This window comes from Physella acuta, unplaced genomic scaffold (assembly GCF_028476545.2).
Source record: "Physella acuta isolate Inbredline_101_S28 unplaced genomic scaffold, ASM2847654v3 ptg000750l, whole genome shotgun sequence".
In the NCBI taxonomy this organism is placed as follows: Eukaryota; Metazoa; Mollusca; class Gastropoda; family Physidae; genus Physella; species Physella acuta.
Window position 1 is genome coordinate 369,027 of NW_026732268.1, and position 23,474 is coordinate 392,500.

General features: G+C 45.0%; 1 protein-coding gene across 1 annotated transcript in view; it reads left to right on the plus strand.

Moving 5' to 3' along the window:
* The first annotated feature begins 5,271 nt into the window (after positions 1-5,271).
* LOC131950297 (polycystin-1-like protein 2) overlaps positions 5,272-23,474 on the plus strand; it is a 42,113-nt gene continuing 23,910 nt past the window's right edge. Inside the window, exons 1-7 of the mRNA XM_059312403.1 lie at positions 5,272-5,423; positions 6,267-6,373; positions 10,241-10,385; positions 10,679-10,797; positions 10,972-11,138; positions 11,532-11,602; positions 11,955-12,073. Of these exons, the coding sequence (XP_059168386.1) occupies positions 5,384-5,423; positions 6,267-6,373; positions 10,241-10,385; positions 10,679-10,797; positions 10,972-11,138; positions 11,532-11,602; positions 11,955-12,073 (768 nt within the window). The 5' untranslated portion in view covers positions 5,272-5,383. The remainder of the gene's footprint in view (positions 5,424-6,266; positions 6,374-10,240; positions 10,386-10,678; positions 10,798-10,971; positions 11,139-11,531; positions 11,603-11,954; positions 12,074-23,474) is intronic.

Below are 23,474 nucleotides of genomic sequence, written 5' to 3' on the forward strand. Positions count from 1 at the left end.
TTTTATTTTCTTGTTGACAGGACAGAAAACTAAAACCAAGACTAACATGAGGCAGACAGTGAAGTTTTATTTTCTTGTTGACAGGACAGAAAACTAAAACCAAGACTAACATGAGGCAGACAGTGAAGTTTTATTTTCTTTTTGACAGGACAGAAAACTGAAACCAAGACTAACATGAGGCAGACAGTGAAGTTTTAGTTTCTTTTTGACTGGACAGAAAACTGAAACCAAGACTAACATGAGGCAGACAGTGAAGTTTTATTTTCTTGTTGACAGGACAGAAAACTAAAACCAAGACTAACATGAGGCAGACAGTGAAGTTTTATTTTCTTGTTGACAGGACAGAAAACTGAAACCAAGACTAACATGAGGCAGACAGTGAAGTTTTATTTTCTTGTTGACAGGACAGAAAACTAAAACCAAGACTAACATGAGGCAGACAGTGAAGTTTTATTTTCTTTTTGACAGGACAGAAAACTGAAACCAAGACTAACATGAGGCAGACAGTGAAGTTTTATTTTCTTTTTGACAGGACAGAAAACTGAAACCAAGACTAACATGAGGCAGACAGTGAAGTTTTATTTTCTTGTTGACAGGACAGAAAACTAAAACCAAGACTAACATGAGGCAGACAGTGAAGTTTTATTTTCTTGTTGACAGGACAGAAAACTGAAACCAAGACTAACATGAGGCAGACAGTGAAGTTTTATTTTCTTGTTGACAAGACAGAAAACTGAAACCAAGACTAACATGAGGCAGACAGTGAAGTTTTATTTTCTTGTTGACAGGACAGAAAACTAAAACCAAGACTAACATGAGGCAGACAGTGAAGTTTTATTTTCTTGTTGACAGGACAGAAAACTAAAACCAAGACTAACATGAGGCAGACAGTGAAGTTTTATTTTCTTGTTGACAGGACAGAAAACTAAAACCAAGACTAACATGAGGCAGACAGTGAAGTTTTATTTTCTTGTTGACAGGACAGAAAACTAAAACCAAGACTAACATGAGGCAGACAGTGAAGTTTTATTTTCTTTTTGACAGGACAGAAAACTGAAACCAAGACTAACATGAGGCAGACAGTGAAGTTTTATTTTCTTTTTGACTGGACAGAAAACTGAAACCAAGACTAACATGAGGCAGACAGTGAAGTTTTATTTTCTTGTTGACAGGACAGAAAACTAAAACCAAGACTAACATGAGGCAGACAGTGAAGTTTTATTTTCTTGTTGACAGGACAGAAAACTGAAACCAAGACTAACATGAGGCAGACAGTGAAGTTTTATTTTCTTGTTGACAGGACAGAAAACTGAAACCAAGACTAACATGAGGCAGACAGTGAAGTTTTATTTTCTTGTTGACAGGACAGAAAACTAAAACCAAGACTAACATGAGGCAGACAGTGAAGTTTTATTTTCTTGTTGACAGGACAGAAAACTAAAACCAAGACTAACATGAGGAAGACAGTGAAGTTTTATTTTCTTGTTGACACGACAGAAAACTGAAACCAAGACTAACATGAGGCAGACAGTGAAGTTTTATTTTCTTGTTGACAGGACAGAAAACTAAAACCAAGACTAACATGAGGCAGACAGTGAAGTTTTATTTTCTTGTTGACAGGACAGAAAACTAAAACCAAGACTAACATGAGGCAGACAGTGAAGTTTTATTTTCTTGTTGACAGGACAGAAAACTAAAACCAAGACTAACATGAGGCAGACAGTGAAGTTTTATTTTCTTGTTGACAGGACAGAAAACTAAAACCAAGACTAACATGAGGCAGACAGTGAAGTTTTATTTTCTTTTTGACAGGACAGAAAACTGAAACCAAGACTAACATGAGGCAGACAGTGAAGTTTTATTTTCTTTTTGACTGGACAGAAAACTGAAACCAAGACTAACATGAGGCAGACAGTGAAGTTTTATTTTCTTGTTGACAGGACAGAAAACTAAAACCAAGACTAACATGAGGCAGACAGTGAAGTTTTATTTTCTTGTTGACAGGACAGAAAACTGAAACCAAGACTAACATGAGGCAGACAGTGAAGTTTTATTTTCTTGTTGACAGGACAGAAAACTGAAACCAAGACTAACATGAGGCAGACAGTGAAGTTTTATTTTCTTTTTGACAGGACAGAAAACTGAAACCAAGACTAACATGAGGCAGACAGTGAAGTTTTATTTTCTTGTTGACAGGACAGAAAACTGAAACCAAGACTAACATGAGGCAGACAGTGAAGTTTTATTTTCTTGTTGACAGGACAGAAAACTAAAACCAAGACTAACATGAGGCAGACAGTGAAGTTTTATTTTCTTGTTGACAGGACAGAAAACTAAAACCAAGACTAACATGAGGCAGACAGTGAAGTTTTATTTTCTTTTTGACAGGACAGAAAACTGAAACCAAGACTAACATGAGGCAGACAGTGAAGTTTTATTTTCTTTTTGACTGGACAGAAAACTGAAACCAAGACTAACATGAGGCAGACAGTGAAGTTTTATTTTCTTGTTGACAGGACAGAAAACTAAAACCAAGACTAACATGAGGCAGACAGTGAAGTTTTATTTTCTTGTTGACAGGACAGAAAACTGAAACCAAGACTAACATGAGGCAGACAGTGAAGTTTTATTTTCTTGTTGACAGGACAGAAAACTAAAACCAAGACTAACATGAGGCAGACAGTGAAGTTTTATTTTCTTTTTGACAGGACAGAAAACTGAAACCAAGACTAACATGAGGCAGACAGTGAAGTTTTATTTTCTTTTTGACAGGACAGAAAACTGAAACCAAGACTAACATGAGGCAGACAGTGAAGTTTTATTTTCTTGTTGACAGGACAGAAAACTAAAACCAAGACTAACATGAGGCAGACAGTGAAGTTTTATTTTCTTGTTGACAGGACAGAAAACTGAAACCAAGACTAACATGAGGCAGACAGTGAAGTTTTATTTTCTTGTTGACAAGACAGAAAACTGAAACCAAGACTAACATGAGGCAGACAGTGAAGTTTTATTTTCTTGTTGACAGGACAGAAAACTAAAACCAAGACTAACATGAGGCAGACAGTGAAGTTTTATTTTCTTGTTGACAGGACAGAAAACTAAAACCAAGACTAACATGAGGCAGACAGTGAAGTTTTATTTTCTTGTTGACAGGACAGAAAACTAAAACCAAGACTAACATGAGGCAGACAGTGAAGTTTTATTTTCTTGTTGACAGGACAGAAAACTAAAACCAAGACTAACATGAGGCAGACAGTGAAGTTTTATTTTCTTTTTGACAGGACAGAAAACTGAAACCAAGACTAACATGAGGCAGACAGTGAAGTTTTATTTTCTTTTTGACTGGACAGAAAACTGAAACCAAGACTAACATGAGGCAGACAGTGAAGTTTTATTTTCTTGTTGACAGGACAGAAAACTAAAACCAAGACTAACATGAGGCAGACAGTGAAGTTTTATTTTCTTGTTGACAGGACAGAAAACTGAAACCAAGACTAACATGAGGCAGACAGTGAAGTTTTATTTTCTTGTTGACAGGACAGAAAACTGAAACCAAGACTAACATGAGGCAGACAGTGGTTTTATTTTCTTGTTGACAGGACAGAAAACTAAAACCAAGACTAACATGAGGCAGACAGTGAAGTTTTATTTTCTTGTTGACAGGACAGAAAACTAAAACCAAGACTAACATGAGGAAGACAGTGAAGTTTTATTTTCTTGTTGACAGGACAGAAAACTGAAACCAAGACTAACATGAGGCAGACAGTGAAGTTTTATTTTCTTGTTGACAGGACAGAAAACTAAAACCAAGACTAACATGAGGCAGACAGTGAAGTTTTATTTTCTTGTTGACAGGACAGAAAACTAAAACCAAGACTAACATGAGGCAGACAGTGAAGTTTTATTTTCTTGTTGACAGGACAGAAAACTGAAACCAAGACTAACATGAGGCAGACAGTGAAGTTTTATTTTCTTGTTGACAGGACAGAAAACTGAAACCAAGACTAACATGAGGCAGACAGTGAAGTTTTATTTTCTTGTTGACAAGACAGAAAACTGAAACCAAGACTAACATGAGGCAGACAGTGAAGTTTTATTTTCTTGTTGACAGGACAGAAAACTAAAACCAAGACTAACATGAGGCAGACAGTGAAGTTTTATTTTCTTGTTGACAGGACAGAAAACTAAAACCAAGACTAACATGAGGTAGACAGTGAAGTTTTATTTTCTTGTTGACAGGACAGAAAACTAAAACCAAGACTAACATGAGGCAGACAGTGAAGTTTTATTTTCTTGTTGACAGGACAGAAAACTAAAACCAAGACTAACATGAGGCAGACAGTGAAGTTTTATTTTCTTGTTGACAGGACAGAAAACTGAAACCAAGACTAACATGAGGCAGACAGTGAAGTTGTATTTTCTTGTTGACAGGACAGAAAACTGAAACCAAGACTAACATGAGGCAGACAGTGAAGTTTTATTTTCTTGTTGACAGGACAGAAAACTGAAACCAAGACTAACATGAGGCAGACAGTGAAGTTGTATTTTCTTGTTGACAGGACAGAAAACTGAAACCAAGACTAACATGAGGCAGACAGTGAAGTTTTATTTTCTTGTTTACAGGACAGAAAACTAAAACCAAGACTAACATGAGCCAGACAGTGAAGTTTTATTTTCTTGTTGACATGACAGAAAACTAAAACCAAGACTAACATGAGGCAGACAGTGAAGTTTTATTTTCTTGTTGACAGGACAGAAAACTAAAACCAAGACTAACATGAGGCAGACAGTGAAGTTTTATTTTCTTGTTGACAGGACAGAAAACTAAAACCAAGACTAACATGAGGCAGACAGTGAAGTTTTATTTTCTTGTTGACAGGACAGAAAACTAAAACCAAGACTAACATGAGGCAGACAGTGAAGTTTTATTTTCTTGTTGACAGGACAGAAAACTAAAACCAAGACTAACATGAGGCAGACAGTGAAGTTTTATTTTCTTGTTGACAGGACAGGAAACTAAAACCAAGACTAACATGAGGCAGCCAGTGAAGTTTTATTTTCTTGTTGACAGGACAGAAAACTAAAACAAAGACTAACATGAGGCAGACATTGAATTTTTATTTTCTTGTTGACAGGACAGAAAACTGAAACCAAGACTAACATGAGGCAGCCAGTGAAGTTTTATTTTCTTGTTGACAGGACAGAAAACTAAAAAAAAGACTAACATGAGGCAGACAGTGAAGTTTTATTTTCTTGTTGACAGGACAGAGTAGTGGCCACAGCCGGGCTGTCTGCACTTGGGACGGTCTCAGAGGCCGTGGGCAGCAAGTCGGCAGACGATGACACAACCCAACGCGCCTTCACCACCCCCCGCCTTAGCATGAAGTTGGCTAAGGTCATGGTCAAAAATTCAACCAATGGTAAACCTCCATTTTGCTATCAACGTATTGGAAAGTAGCATCGTTAAAAATTTATAATCCACTGTTGATATCAACCAATATGATTGGAATCTGATGGTATACATAGATGGTACACATAGATGGTATACATAGATGTTACACAGAGATGGTACACATAGATGGTATACATAGATGGTATACATAGATGGTATACATAGATGGTATACATAGATGGTATACATAGATGGTATACATAGATGGTATACATAGATGGTATACATAGATGGTATACATAGATGGTATACATAGATGGTATACATAGATGTTATACATAGATGGTATACATAGATGGTATACATAGATGGTATACATAGATGGTAAACATAGATGGTATACATAGATGGTATACATAGATGGTATACATAGATGGTATACACAGATGGTACACATAGATGGTATTCATAGATGGTATACATAGATGGTATACATAGATGGTATACATAGATGGTATACATAGATGGTATACATAGATGGTATACATAGATGGTATACATTGATGGTATACACAGATGGTATACACAGATGGTACACATAGATGGTATTCATAGATGGTATACATAGATGGTATACATAGATGGTATACATAGATGGTATACATAGATGGTATACATAGATGGTATACATAGATGGTATACATAGATGGTATACATAGATGGCATACATAGATGGCATACATAGATGGTATACATAGATGGTATACATAGATGGTATACATAGATGGTATACATAGATGGTATACTTAGATGGTATACATAGATTTTATACATAGACGGTATACATAAAAAAATCCATTGAACTTTGCAGATACAGATGACAGCAAGCAGACGATGGACCTACCTTCAGGAGGTTTTGATGTCCCCAATTCTGTTCTGGCGGGCTCCGCTGCTAATTGTCCTAGTCTAAATACTATGGTAAGCAGCCACGATAGATATATCAACCTCGATATTATGCTAGATAGCCTCGATACCATGGTTGATAGTCTCGATACCATCGTAGACAACTTCAATACTAACTTAGATAGCTTCGATACCATGGGAGGTAAGCTAGATACAGGTACACATATGCCATACCTTGGTAGCTAGACTTGATACTTGGGTAGCTAGATTTGATACTTGGGTAGCTAGACTTGATACTTGGGTAGATAGACTTGATACTTGGATAGATAGACTTGATACTTGGCTGATGTCGTCTGTGAGAGGAGGATGATGTCGTCTGATGTCGTCTGTGAGAGGAGGCTGATGACGTCTGATGTCGTCTGTGAGAGGAGGCTGATGTCGTCTGTGAGAGGAGGCTGATGTCGTCTGGTGTCGTCTGTGAGAGGAGGCTGATGTCGTCTGATGTCGTCTGTGAGAGGAGGCTGATGTCGTCTGATGTCGTCTGTGAGAGGAGGCTGATGTCGTCTGTGAGAGGAGGCTGATGTCGTCTGATGTCGTCTGTGAGAGGAGGCTGATGTCGTCTGTGAGAGGAGGCTGATGTCGTCTGTGAGAGGAGGCTGATGTCGTCTGATGTCGTCTGTGAGAGGAGGCTGATGTCGTCTGGTGTCGTCTGTGAGAGGAGGCTGATGTCGTCTGATGTCGTCTGTGAGAGGAGGCTGATGTCGTCTGATGTCGTCTGTGAGAGGAGGCTGATGTCGTCTGTGAGAGGAGGCTGATGTCGTCTGGTGTCGTCTGTGAGAGGAGGCTGATGTCGTCTGGTGTCGTCTGTGAGAGGAGGCTGATGTCGTCTGATGTCGTCTGTGAGAGGAGGCTGATGTCGTCTGATGTCGTCTGTGAGAGGAGGATGATGTCGTCTGATGTCGTCTGATGTCGTCTGATGTCGTCTGTGAGAGGAGGCTGATGTCGTCTGTGAGAGGAGGCTGATGTCGTCTGATGTCGTCTGTGAGAGGAGGCTGATGTCGTCTGTGAGAGGAGTCTGATGTCGTCTGATGTCGTCTGTGAGAGGAGGCTGATGTCGTCTGATGTCGTCTGTGAGAGGAGGCTGATGTCGTCTGATGTCGTCTGTGAGAGGAGGCTGATGACGTCTGTGAGAGGAGGCTGATGACGTCTGTGAGAGGAGGCTGATGTCGTCTGATGTCGTCTGTGAGAGGAGGCTGATGTCGTCTGATGTCGTCTGTGAGAGGAGGCTGATGACGTCTGTGAGAGGAGGCTGATGACGTCTGTGAGAGGAGGCTGATGTCGTCTGTGAGAGGAGGCTGATGTCGTCTGATGTCGTCTGTGAGAGGAGGCTGATGTCGTCTGATGTCGTCTGTGAGAGGAGGCTGATGTCGTCTGATGTCGTCTGTGAGAGGAGGCTGATGTCGTCTGGTGTCGTCTGTGAGAGGAGGCTGATGTCGTCTGATGTCGTCTGTGAGAGGAGGCTGATGACGTCTGTGAGAGGAGGCTGATGTCGTCTGGTGTCGTCTGTGAGAGGAGGCTGATGTCGTCTGATGTCGTCTGTGAGAGGAGGCTGATGTCGTCTGATGTCGTCTGTGAGAGGAGGCTGATGTCGTCTGTGAGAGGAGGCTGATGTCGTCTGATGTCGTCTGTGAGAGGAGGCTGATGTCGTCTGGTGTCGTCTGTGAGAGGAGGCTGATGTCGTCTGATGTCGTCTGTGAGAGGAGGCTGATGTCGCCTGTGAGAGGAGGCTGATGTCGTCTGGTGTCGTCTGTGAGAGGAGGCTGATGTCGTCTGATGTCGTCTGTGAGAGGAGGCTGATGTCGTCTGATGTCGTCTGTGAGAGGAGGCTGATGTCGTCTGTGAGAGGAGGCTGATGTCGTCTGATGTCGTCTGTGAGAGGAGGCTGATGTCGTCTGATGTCGTCTGTGAGAGGAGGCTGATGTCGTCTGATGTCGTCTGTGAGAGGAGGCTGATGTCGTCTGTGAGAGGAGGCTGATGACGTCTGTGAGAGGAGGCTGATGTCGTCTGTGAGAGGAGGCTGATGTCGTCTGATGTCGTCTGTGAGAGGAGGCTGATGTCGTCTGATGTCGTCTGTGAGAGGAGGCTGATGTCGTCTGATGTCGTCTGTGAGAGGAGGCTGATGTCGTCTGATGTCGTCTGTGAGAGGAGGCTGATGTCGTCTGTGAGAGGAGGCTGATGTCGTCTGGTGTCGTCTGTGAGAGGAGGCTGATGTCGTCTGATGTCGTCTGTGAGAGGAGGCTGATGTCGTCTGATGTCGTCTGTGAGAGGAGGCTGATGTCGTCTGTGAGAGGAGGCTGATGTCGTCTGTGAGAGGAGGCTGATGTCGTCTGATGTCGTCTGTGAGAGGAGGCTGATGTCGTCTGATGTCGTCTGTGAGAGGAGGCTGATGTCGTCTGATGTCGTCTGTGAGAGGAGGCTGATGTCGTCTGTGAGAGGAGGCTGATGTCGTCTGATGTCGTCTGTGAGAGGAGGCTGATGTCGTCTGATGTCGTCTGTGAGAGGAGGCTGATGTCGTCTGATGTCGTCTGTGAGAGGAGGCTGATGTCGTCTGATGTCGTCTGTGAGAGGAGGCTGATGTCGTCTGTGAGAGGAGGCTGATGTCGTCTGATGTCGTCTGTGAGAGGAGGCTGATGTCGTCTGATGTCGTCTGTGAGAGGAGTCTGATGTCGTCTGATGTCGTCTGTGAGAGGAGGCTGATGTCGTCTGATGTCGTCTGTGAGAGGAGGCTGATGTCGTCTGATGTCGTCTGTGAGAGGAGGCTGATGTCGTCTGATGTCGTCTGTGAGAGGAGGCTGATGTCGTCTGATGTCGTCTGTGAGAGGAGGCTGATGTCGTCTGATGTCGTCTGTGAGAGGAGGCTGATGTCGTCTGTGAGAGGAGGCTGATGTCGTCTGATGTCGTCTGTGAGAGGAGTCTGATGTCGTCTGATGTCGTCTGTGAGAGGAGGCTGATGTCGTCTGATGTCGTCTGTGAGAGGAGGCTGATGTCGTCTGATGTCGTCTGTGAGAGGAGTCTGATGTCGTCTGATGTCGTCTGTGAGAGGAGGCTGATGTCGTCTGATGTCGTCTGTGAGAGGAGGCTGATGTCGTCTGATGTCGTCTGTGAGAGGAGGCTGATGTCGTCTGTGAGAGGAGGCTGATGTCGTCTGATGTCGTCTGTGAGAGGAGGCTGATGTCGTCTGATGTCGTCTGTGAGAGGAGGCTGATGTCGTCTGATGTCGTCTGTGAGAGGAGGCTGATGTCGTCTGTTTTTTTGAGCTTGTCAAGATGTTTGGTTAGGACCCTTTGCATTCTGAGGTTGTTCTTCTGAGGTTGTTCTTCTGTGGCTGTTCTTCTCAAAATCCAGATGAAATTTTATCAAAAGGATCGTCTCGGAAAGCAGATAGCCTCGTTTATTGTGAATGAAATATGAAACGGGCCGGCGAACTGGTTGCTGCTGATCTGGCTGTTGTGGTGGATGTAAAGGTCACCACTTAATAATTAGGTCATCTTTCTTCCCGAGCTTCACTAAACGTCCGGTGCTTGTGTCCAAAACTGCTACAAGAGTAATCGCAACCTTTTGCTATTTGAAAATGGGTTTGAAATGATTCTTGTCCAGCGGTCTCTCTGTTATACTTTTATTCGTCCACTACACGCCTACTGGGTTTGTTTTCTTGGCATACAAGGATCTTATAATATCACACAACTTTTAAAAAGGTTCTTGTTGTGTTTCATGGTTGCACATTTGCTGCTAGTTCTTGCACTCAACATTTGATTTTAGTCTCCAAAAGTTCCCCTCCTGGCATTGTATACTGTTGTAGTAGCCCGATACCACTGTATGTAGCCCGATACCATTGTAGGTAGCCCGATATATATTGACTGACTGACAACCCATGTCTTACAGTTTATGGCTGACTCAGACAACCCGTTCACCTACGCCGAAGTTGCCAACAGTGTGGGCAAAGGTGTCCTGTCGCTAGGGTACTCGTGTAACGGCGAGAAACTGACCGTCTCAGGGACTGAGGAACCAATCCAGCTGTGGATAGAACGTGAGTCAAACAATCTTCTCTATTGCCGCGGGGGATGGGGGTAGTCTCGAATTTACAAATGATGTATTGCCAATAAGCAGAAAATAAAACAACTAGATGGCGGCGTATGTTACGTCGTGCGTCAGCTCGTTTCAAATAATTTTTTGAAAACTCGCCATTTAAATTCATTGTGGGTTTCACATACACACACACAACACACACACACACATACACACACATATATCTTGTATCTCATAATATCTGAATATGTTGACTGTTAAATCTAATTTTGCTGACGGTTTAAACACGCGCAGGGGACGCCACCATGTATGAGCACAGCTTGTTCCTGCTCTTGACCAAGACCAAACAAGATACCTGGACCAACTTCAACTACCACCCCGTCAACATCACAGACACAAACTCCTCTCTACAGGTACGGCTGTCTTCACACTAGCCCTCCCCTGTAGGGCAGTCTTCACCCTAGCCCTCCCCTGTAGGGCAGTCTTCACCCTAGCCCTCCCAGGAATTTTGTGTTCAAATACATATTGGAATTTTTGAAAATTGTTTGAAGTATATCAAGGGCTGTTTGATCAATTGTTTGCACCAGATTGTTCTAGAACCCCAGGAGAGCTCCTCGGAATACTCAGTGTATGTGGCCTACGGCGAAAGACCTAACCTGACGCACTACGACTTCACTGGCTCCAGTCCCAACACACAGGTCACCCAACTCAAGGGCTATGGACAACTCAACGACACACAGAAGGACCAGTTAAGGTGAATACACGATCCACCGCACGATCCACCAAATAATCCACCACATCATCCACTACATGATCCACCACTACAAAGTATACCAGAAACTAAAAAGTAAAACAAACATTTCTAAAAAAATAAGATTAAGAATTCTCTGACCTGAAAGATATCTTAAACTTTCAGATTTACAACATTCTACGGCAATATTTTTCTGTCCTGATATAAACTTTCAGATTTACAACATTTACAACTTTCACTTTCAGATTTACAACATTCTACGGCAATCTTTATCTGTCCTGATATAAACTTTCAGATTTACAACATTTACAACTTTCACTTTCAGATTTACAACATTCTACGGCATTCTTTGTCTGTCCTGATATAAACTTTCAGATTTACAACTTTCACTTTCAGATTTTCAGTCTCTGTTCCCCTGGAAGTGACCTCGTTAAATGGCACCTACTGGATTGGAGTCAAATTAAAGAGTAAGCCAGAAATAACGAAAATCTTTAGCAGTGCTGAACGATAATATCAAACTAATGTGAACTCTACCTTGAAATCTAACCTCTAACATGAACTCTAACCTGATCTGTAACCTCTAACCTGAACTCTAACTTCTAACCTGAACTCTAACCTCTAACTCTAACCCTTAACATGAACTCTAACTTGAAATCTAACCTCTAACCTCTAAGCTGAACTCTGACCTCTAACCTGAACTCTAACCTCTAACCTGAACTCTGACCTCTAACCTGAACTCTAACCTCTAACCTGAACTCTGACCTCTAACCTGAACTCTAACCTCTAACCTGAACTCTAACCTCTAACTTCACCCAACAGGAGGCAACATTCAGGTGGAAGACACCAGCGTCAACACAAGCTACACCTTGCTCAGCCTCATCTCTGGTTGTCGCTTCTGGGATGAGAGCAACAACACCTGGTCTTCTGAGGGTTGTCAGGTACTTAGTGCTATAGTGTCAGGTACTTAGTGCTATAGTGTCAGGTACTTAGTGCTATAGTGTCAGGTACTTAGTGCCATTGTGTCAGGTACTTAGTGCCATTGTGTCAGGTACTTAGTGCCATTGTGTCAGGTACTTAGTGCTATAGTGTCAGGTACTTAGTGCCATTGTGTCAGGTACTTAGTGCCATTGTGTCAGGTACTTAGTGCCATAGTAACAGGTACTTAGTGCCATTGTGTCATGTACTTAGTGCCGTAGTGTCAGGTACTTAGTGCCATTGTGTCAGGTACTTAGTGCCATTGTGTCAGGTACTTAGTGCCATTGTGTCAGGTACTTAGTGCCATTGTGTCAGGTACTTAGTGCCATTGTGTCAGGTACTTAGTGCCATTGTGTCAGGTACTTAGTGCCATAGTGTCAGGTACTTAGTGCCATTGTGTCAGGTACTTAGTGCCATTGTGTCAGGTACTTAGTGCCATAGTGTCAGGTACTTAGTGCCATTGCGTCAGGTACTTAGTGCCATTGTGTCAGGTACTTAGTGCCATTGTGTCAAGTACATAGTGCCATTATGTCAGGTACTTAGTGCCATTGTGTCAGGTACTTAGTGCCATTGTGTCAGGTACTTAGTGCCATAGTTTCAGGTACTTAGTGCCATAGTGTCAGGTACTTAGTGCCATTGTGTCAGGTACTTAGTGCCATTGTGTCAGGTACCTAGTGCCATTGTGTCAGGTACTTAGTGCCATTGTGTCAGGTACTTAGTGCCATTGTGTCAAGTACTTAGTGCCATTATGTCAGGTACTTAGTGCCATTGTGTCAGGTACTTAGTGCCATTGTGTCAGGTACTTAGTGCCATAGTTTCAGGTACTTAGTACCATAGTGTCAGGTACTTAGTGCCATTGTGTCAGGTACTTAGTGCCATTGTGTCAGGTACTTAGTGCCATTGTGTCAGGTACTTAGTGCCATTGTGTCAAGTACTTAGTGCCATTATGTCAGGTACTTAGTGCCATTGTGTCAGGTACTTAGTGCCATTGTGTCAGGTACTTAGTGCCATAGTTTCAGGTACTTAGTGCCATAGTGTCAGGTACTTAGTGCCATTGTGTCAGGTACTTAGTGCCATTGTGTCAGGTACTTAGTGCCATTGTGTCAGGTACTTAGTGCCATTGTGTCAAGTACTTAGTGCCATTATGTCAGGTACTTAGTGCCATTGTGTCAGGTACTTAGTGCCATTGTGTCAGGTACTTAGTGCCATAGTTTCAGGTACTTAGTGCCATAGTGTCAGGTACTTAGTGCCATTGTGTCAGGTACTTAGTGCCATTGTGTCAGGTACTTAGTGCCATTGTGTCAGGTACTTAGTGCCATTGTGTCAGGTACTTAGTGCCATTGTGTCAGGTACTTAGTGCCATTGTGTCAGGTACTTAGTGCCATTGTGTCAGGTACTTAGTGCCATTGTGTCAGGTACTTAGTGCCATTGTGTCAGGTACTCAGTGCCATTGTGTCAGGTACTTAGTGCCATAGTGTCAGGTACTTAGTGCCATTGTGTCAGGTACTTAGTGCCATTGTGTCAGGTACTTAGTGCCATAGTGTCAGGTACTTAGTGCCATTGTGTCAGGTACTTAGTGCCATTGTGTCAGGTACTTAGTACCTTAGTGTCAGTTACTTAGTGCCATTGTGTCAGGTACTTAGTGCCATTGTGTCAGGTACTTAGTGCCATTGTGTCAGGTACTTAGTGCCATTGTGTCAGGTACTTAGTGCCATAGTGTCAGGTACTTAGTGCCATTGTGTCAGGTACTTAGTGCCATTGTGTCAGGTACTTAGTGCCATTGTGTCAGGTACTTAGTGCCATTGTGTCAGGTACTTAGTGCCATAGTGTCAGGTACTTAGTGCCGTAGTGTCAGGTACTTAGTACCAAAAGTGTCAGGTACTTGGTGCCATAGTGTCAGGTACTTAGTGCCGTAGTGTCAGGTACTTAGTACCAAAAGTGTCAGGTACTTGGTGCCATAGTGTCAGGTACTTAGTGTCGTAGTGGCAGGTACTTAGTATCTATAGTGTCAGGTACTTAGTGCCGTAGTGTCAGGTACTTAGTGCCGTAGTGTCAGGTACTTAGTAACATTGTGTCAGGTACTTAGTACCAATAGTATCAGACACGTAGCGCCCATTGTGTCGGTCCATTGTTTCCTTTATGTTGTATGTTGTTTAGGCTGAGCCCTTTATGTTGTATGTTGTCTCGGTACAGATAAGGCCCTCCACATTATATGTGGTATGCCGTGGACACACGGTTACACCAGACTAAATAAAACAAAGGCTCGCTGAACACTAAAAGAGTTTAATCCGATCCACACAAACACAGGCTTATCTAAATACTAACAAACTGGTACACAGAACTACGATACTGTGTCTATAGAAAAGTACACAGAACTAACCAACAACCTATGCTAATCTTAAAGAAGAATTGGACTGGACTGACACAAACCCACACGTTCTCAGACACCTTATAAACACGTACACAAACAGGTACACGCCGGCATGTGATGACGTGACTGGCACACCTCTCAGCACAGGGGTGAACAGGGTACAAAGTACAAACATCACTCACCCCCATGGAACAGGGTACACAGTACAAACATCACTCATCCTCATGGAACAGGGACAGAGTACACAGTACAAACATCACTCACCCCCATGGAACATGGTAAACAGTACAAACATCACTCACACCCATGGAACAGGGTACACAGTACAAACATCACTCACCCTCATGGAACAGGTTACACAGTACAAACATCACTCACCCCCATGGAACAGGAACAGGGTACACAGTACAAACATCACTCACCCCCATGGAACAGGGTACACAGTACAAACATCACTCACCTCCATGGAACAGGAACAGGGTACACAGTACAAACATCACTCACCCCCATGGAACAGGGTACACAGTACAAACATCACTCACCCCCATGGAACAGGAACAGGGTACACAGTACAAAATTCACTCACCTTCATGGAACAGGGTACACAGTACAAACATCACTCACCCCCATGGAACAGGGTACACAGTACAAACATCACTCACCCCCATGGAACAGGAACAGGGTACACAGTACAAACATCACTCACCCCCATGGAACAGGGTACACAGTACAAACATCACTCACACCCATGGAACAGGAACAGGGTACACAGTACAAACATCACTCACCGCGATGTAACAGGGTACACAGTACAAACATCACTCACACCCATGGAACAGGGTACACAGTACAAACATCACTCACCCCCATGGAACAGGGTACACAGTACAAACATCACTCACACCCATGGAACAGGGTACACAGTACAAACATCACTCACCCCCATGGAACAGGGTACACAGTACAAATATCACTCACCCCCATGGAACAGGGTACACAGTACAAACATCACTCACCCCCATGGAACAGGGTACACAGTACAAACATCACTCACCCTCATGGAACAGGGTACACAGTACAAACATCACTCACCCCCATGGAACAGGGTACACAGTACAAACATCACTCACCCCCATGTAACAGGGTACACAGTACAAACATCACTCACCCCCATGGAACAGGAACAGGGTACACAGTACAAACATCACTCACCCCCATGGAACAGGGTACACAGTACAAACATCACTCACCCCCATGGAACAGGAACAGGGTACACAGTACAAACATCACTCACCCCCATGGAACAGGGTACACAGTACAAACATCACTCACACCCATGGAACAGGGTACACAGTACAAACATCACTCACACCCATGGAACAGGGTACACAGTACAAACATCACTCACACCCATGGAACAGGGTACACAGTACAAACATCACTCACCCCCATGGAACAGGGTACACAGTACAAACATCACTCACCCCCATGGAACAGGGTACACAGTACAAACATCACTCACCCCCATGGAACAGGGTACACAGTACAAACATCACTCACCCCCATGGAACAGGAACAGGGTACACAGTACAAACATCACTCACCCCCATGGAACAGGAACAGGGTACACAGTACAAACATCACTCACCCCCATGGAACAGGGTACACAGTACAAACATCACTCACCCCCATGGAACAGGAACAGGGTACACAGTACAAACATCACTCACCCCCATGGAACAGGAACAGGGTACACAGTACAAACATCACTCATCCCCATGGAACAGGGTACACAGTACAAACATCACTCACCGCCATGGAACAGGAACAGGGTACACATTACAAACATCACTCACCCCCATGGAACAGGAACAGGGTACACAGTACAAACATCACTCACCCCCATGGAACAGGGTACACAGTACAAACATCACTCACACCCATGGAACAGGGTACACAGTACAAACATCACTCACCCCCATGGAACAGGAACAGGGTACACAGTACAAACATCACTCACCCCCATGGAACAGGGTACACAGTACAAACATCACTCACCCCCATGGAACAGGAACAGGGTACACAGTACAAACATCACTCACCCCCATGGAACAGGGTACACAGTACAAACATCACTCACCCCCATGGAACAGGGTACACAGTACAAACATCACTCACCCTCATTGAACAGGAACAGGGTACACAGTACAAACATCACTCACCCCCATGGAACAGGAACAGGGTACACAGTACAAACATCACTCATCCCCATGGAACAGGGTACACAGTACAAACATCACTCACCGCCATGGAACAGGAACAGGGTACACATTACAAACATCACTCACCCCCATGGAACAGGAACAGGGTACACAGTACAAACATCACTCACCCCCATGGAACAGGGTACACAGTACAAACATCACTCACACCCATGGAACAGGGTACACAGTACAAACATCACTCACCCCCATGGAACAGGAACAGGGTACACAGTACAAACATCACTCACCCCCATGGAACAGGGTACACAGTACAAACATCACTCACCCCCATGGAACAGGAACAGGGTACACAGTACAAACATCACTCACCCCCATGGAACAGGGTACACAGTACAAACATCACTCACCCCCATGGAACAGGGTACACAGTACAAACATCACTCACCCTCATGGAACATTGTACACAGTACAAACATCACTCACCCCCATGGAACAGGGTACACAGTACAAACATCACTCACCCTCATGGAACAGGGTACACAGTACAAACATCACTCACCCTCATGGAACAGGGTACACAGTACAAACATCACTCACCCCCATGGAACAGAGTACACAGTACAAACATCACTCACCGCCATGGAACAGGGTACACAGTACAAACATCACTCACCCCCATGGAACAGGAACAAGGTACACAGTACAAACATCACTCACCCCATGGAACAGGGTACACAGTACAAACATCACTCACCTTCATGGAAAAGGGTACACAGTACAAACATCACTCACCCCCATGGAACAGGAACAGGGTACACAGTACAAACATCACTCACCCTCATGGAACAGGAACAGGGTACACAGTACAAACATCACTCTTCCCCATGGAACAGGGTACACAGTACAAACATCACTCACCCCCATGGAACAGGAACAGGGTACACAGTACAAACATCACTCACCCCCATGGAACAGGGTACACAGTACAAACATCACTCACCCCCATGGAACAGGGTACACAGTACAAACATCACTCACCCCCATGTAACAGGGTACACAGTACAAACATCACTCACCCCCATGGAACAGGAACAGGGTACACAGTACAAACATCACTCACCCCCATGGAACAGGGTACACAGTACAAACATCACTCACCCCCATGGAACAGGAACAGGGTACACAGTACAAACATCACTCACCCCCATGGAACAGGGTACACAGTACAAACATCACTCACCCCCATGGAACAGGGTACACAGTACAAACATCACTCACCCTCATGGAACAGGAACAGTGTACACAGTACAAACATCACTCACCCCCATGGAACAGGAACAGGGTACACATTACAAAAATCACTCACCCCCATGGAACAGGGTACACAGTACAAACATCACTCACACCCATGGAACAGGGTACACAGTACAAACATCACTCACCCCCATGGAACAGGAACAGGAAACACAGTACAAACATCACTCACCCCCATGGAACAGGGTACACAGTACAAACATCACTCACCCCCATGGAACAGGGTACACAGTACAAACATCACTCACCCCCATGGAACAGGAACAAGGTACACAGTACAAACATCACTCACCCCCATGGAACAGGGTACACAGTACAAACATCACTCACCCCCATGGGACAGGAACAGGGTACACGGTACAAACATCACTCACCCCCATGGAACAGGGTACACAGTACAAACATCACTCACCCCCATGGAACAGGAACAGGGTACACAGTACAAACATCACTCACCCCCATGGAACAGGAACAGGGTACACAGTACAAACATCACTCACCCCCATGGAACAGGAACAGGGTACACAGTACAAACATCACTCACCCCCATGGAACAGGAACAGGGTACACAGTACAAACATCAATCACCCCCATGGAACAGGGTACACAGTACAAACATCACTCACCCTCATGGAACAGGAACAGTGTACACAGTACAAACATCACTCACCCCCATGGAACAGGGTACACAGTACAAACATTACTCACCCCCATGGAACAGGGTACACAGTACAAACATCACTCACCCCCATGGAACAGGAACAGGGTACACAGTACAAACATCACTCACCCCCATGGAACAGGGTACACAGTACAAACATCACTCACCCCCATGAAACAGGGTACACAGTACAAACATCACTCAACCCCATGAAACAGGGTACACAGTACAAACATCACTCACCCCTATGGAACAGGGTACACAGTACAAACATCACTCACCCTCATGGAACAGGAACAGTGTACACAGTACAAACATCACTCACCCCCATGGAACAGGGTACACAGTACAAACATCACTCACCCCCATGGAACAGGGTACACAGTACAAACATCACTCACCCCCATGGAACAGGGTACACAGTACAAACATCACTCACCCCCATGGAACAGGAACAGGGTACACAGTACAAACATCACTCACCCCCATGGAACAGGGTACACAGTACAAACATCACTCATCCTCATGGAACAGGGTACACAGTACAAACATCACTCACCCCCATGGAACAGGAACAGGGTACACAGTACAAACATCACTCACCCCCATGGAACAGGGTACACAGTACAAACATCACTCACCCCCATGGAACAGGGTACACAGTACAAACATCACTCACCCACATGGAACAGGGTACACAGTACAAACATCACTCACACCCATGGAACAGGAACAGGGTACACAGTACAAACATCACTCACCCCCATGGAACAGAGTACACAGTACAAACATCACTCACCCCCATGGAACAGGGTACACAGTACAAACATCACTCACCCCCATGGAACAGGGTACACAGTACAAACATCACTCACCCCCATGGAACAGGAACAGGGTACACAGTACAAACATCACTCACCCCCATGGAACAGGGTACACAGTACAAACATCACTCACCCCCATGGAACAGGAACAGGGTACACAGTACAAACATCACTCACCCCCATGGAACAGGGTACACAGTACAAACATCACTCACCCTCATGGAACAGGAACAGGGTACACAGTACAAACATCACTCACCCCCATGGAACAGGAATAGGGTACACAGTACAAACATCACTCACCCCCATGGAACAGGGTACACTGTACAAACATCACTCACCCCCATGGAACAGGGTACACAGTACAAACATCACTCACCCCCATGGAACAGGAACAGGGTACACAGTACAAACATCACTCACCCTCATAGAACAGGGTACACAGTACAAACATCACTCACCCCCATAGAACAGGAACATGGTACACAGTATAAACATCACTCACCCTCATGGAACAGGAACAGGGTACACAGTACAAACATCACTCACCCCCATGGAACAGGAACAGGGTACACAGTACAAACATCACTCACCCCCATGGAACAGGGTACACAGTACAAACATCACTCACCCTCATGGAACAGGAACAGGGTACACAGTACAAACATCACTCACCCCCATGGAACAGGAACAGGGTACACAGTACAAACATCACTCACCCCCATGGAACAGGGTACACAGTACAAACATCACTCACCCCCATGGAACAGGGTACACAGTACAAACATCACTCACCCCCATGGAACAGGAACAGGGTACACAGTACAAACATCACTCACCCCCATGGAACAGGGTACACAGTACAAACATCACTCACCCCCATGGAACAGGAACAGGGTACACAGTACAAACATCACTCACCCCCATGGAACAGGGTACACAGTACAAACATCACTCACCCCCATGGAACAGGAACAGGGTACACAGTACAAACATCACTCACCCTCATAGAACAGGAACAGGGTACACAGTACTAACATCATTCACCCCCATGGAACAGGAACAGGGTACACAGTACAAACATCACTCACCCCCATGGAACAGGGTACACAGTACAAACATCACTCACCCCCATGGAACAGGAAGAGGGTACACAGTACAAACATCACTCACCCTCATGGAACAGGAACAGGGTACACAGTACAAACATCACTCACCCCCATGGAACAGGGTACACAGTACAAACATCACTCACCCCCATGGAACAGGGTACACAGTACAAACATCACTCACCCCCATGGAACAGGGTACACAGTACAAACATCACTCACCCCCATGGAACAGGAACAGGGTACACAGTACAAACATCACTCACCCCCATGGAACAGGGTACACAGTACAAACATCACTCACCCCCATTGAACAGGAACAGGGTACACAGTACAAACATCACTCACCCCCATGGAACAGGGTACACAGTACAAACATCACTCACCCCCATGGAACAGGGTACACAGTACAAACATCACTCACCCACATGGAACAGGGTACACAGTACAAACATCACTCACCCCCATAGAACAGGGTACACAGTACAAACATCACCCACCCCCATGGAACAGGGTACACAGTACAAACATCACTCACCCCCATGGAACAGGGTACACAGTACAAACATCACTCACCCCCATAGAACAGGAACAGGGTACACAGTACAAACATCACTCACCCTCATGGAACAGGAACAGGGTACACAGTACAAACATCACTCACCCCCATGGAACAGGGTACACAGTACAAACATCACTCACCCCCATGGAACAAGGTACACAGTACAAACATCACTCACCCCATGGAACAGGGTACACAGTACAAACATCACTCACCCCCATGGAACAGGGTACACAGTACAAACATCACTCACCGCCATGGAACAGGAACAGGGTACACAGTACAAACATCACTCACCCCATGGAACAGGGTACACAGTACAAACATCACTCACCCCCATGGAACAGGAACAGGGTACACAGTACAAACATCACTCACCCCCATGGAACAGGGTACACAGTACAAACATCACTCACCCCCATGGAACAGGGTACACAGTACAAACATCACTCACCCCCATGGAACAGGAACAGGGTACACAGTACAAACATCACTCACCCCCATGGAACAGGGTGAACAGTACAAACATCACTCACCCCCATGGAACAGGAACAGGGTACACAGTACAAACATCACTCACCACCATGGAACAGGGTACACAGTACAAACATCACTCACCCCCATGGAACAGGGTACACAGTACAAACATCACTCACCCCCATGGAACAGGGTACACAGTACAAACATCACTCACCCCCATGGAACAGGAACAGGGTACACAGTACAAACATCACTCACCCCCATGGAACAGGGTACACAGTACAAACATCACTCACCCCCATGGAACAGGGTACACAGTACAAACATCACTCACCCCCATGGAACAGGGTACACAGTACAAACATCACTCACCCCCATGGAACAGGGTACACAGTACAAACATCACTCACCCCCATGGAACAGGGTACACAGTACAAACATCACTCACCCCCATGGAACAGGAACAGGGTACACAGTACAAACATCAATCACCCCCATGGAACAGGGTACACAGTACAAACATCACTCACCCCCATGGAACAGGAACAGGGTACACAGTACAAACATCACTCACCCTCATGGAACAGGGTACACAGTACAAACATCACTCACCCCCATGGAACAGGGTACACAGTACAAACATCACTCACCCCCATGGAACAGGGTACACAGTACAAACATCACTCACCCCCATGGAACAGGGTACACAGTACAAACATCACTCACCCCCATGGAACAGGGTACACAGTACAAACATCACTCACCCTCATGGAACAGGGTACACAGTACAAACATCACTCACCCCCATGGAACAGGGTACACAGTACAAACATCACTCACCCCCATGGAACAGGGTACACAGTACAAACATCACTCACCCCCATGGAACAGGGTACACAGTACAAACATCACTCACCCCCATGGAACAGGAACAGGGTACACAGTACAAACACCACTCACCCCCATAGAACAGGGTACACAGTACAAACATCACTCACCCCCATGGAACAGGAACAGGGTACACAGTACAAACATCAATCACCCCCATGGAACAGGGTACACAGTACAAACATCACTCACCCCCATGGAACAGGGTACACAGTACAAACATCACTCACCCCCATGGAACAGGGTACACAGTACAAACATCACTCACCGCCATGGAACAGGGTACACAGTACAAACATCACTCACCCCCATGGAACAGGGTACACAGTACAAACATCACTCACCCTCATGGAACAGGGTACACAGTACAAACATCACTCACCCCCATGGAACAGGGTACACAGTACAAACATCACTCACCCCCATGGAACAGGGTACACAGTACAAACATCACTCACCCCCATGGAACAGGGTACACAGTACAAACATCACTCACCCCCATGGAACAGGGTACACAGTACAAACATCACTCACCCCCATGGAACAGGGTACACAGTACAAACATCACTCACCCCCATGGAACAGGGTACACAGTACAAACATCACTCATCCCCATGGAACAGGAACAGGGTACACAGTACAAACATCACTCACCCCCATGGAACAGGGTACACAGTACAAACATCACTCACCCCCATGGAACAGGAACAGGGTACACAGTACAAACATCACTCACCCCCATGGAACAGGGTACACAGTACAAACATCACTCACCCCCATGGAACAGGGTACACAGTACAAACATCACTCACCCCCATGGAACAGGGTACACAGTACAAACATCACTCACCCCCATGGAACAGGAACATGGTACACAGTACAAACATCACTCACCCCCATGGAACAGAGTACACAGTACAAACATCACTC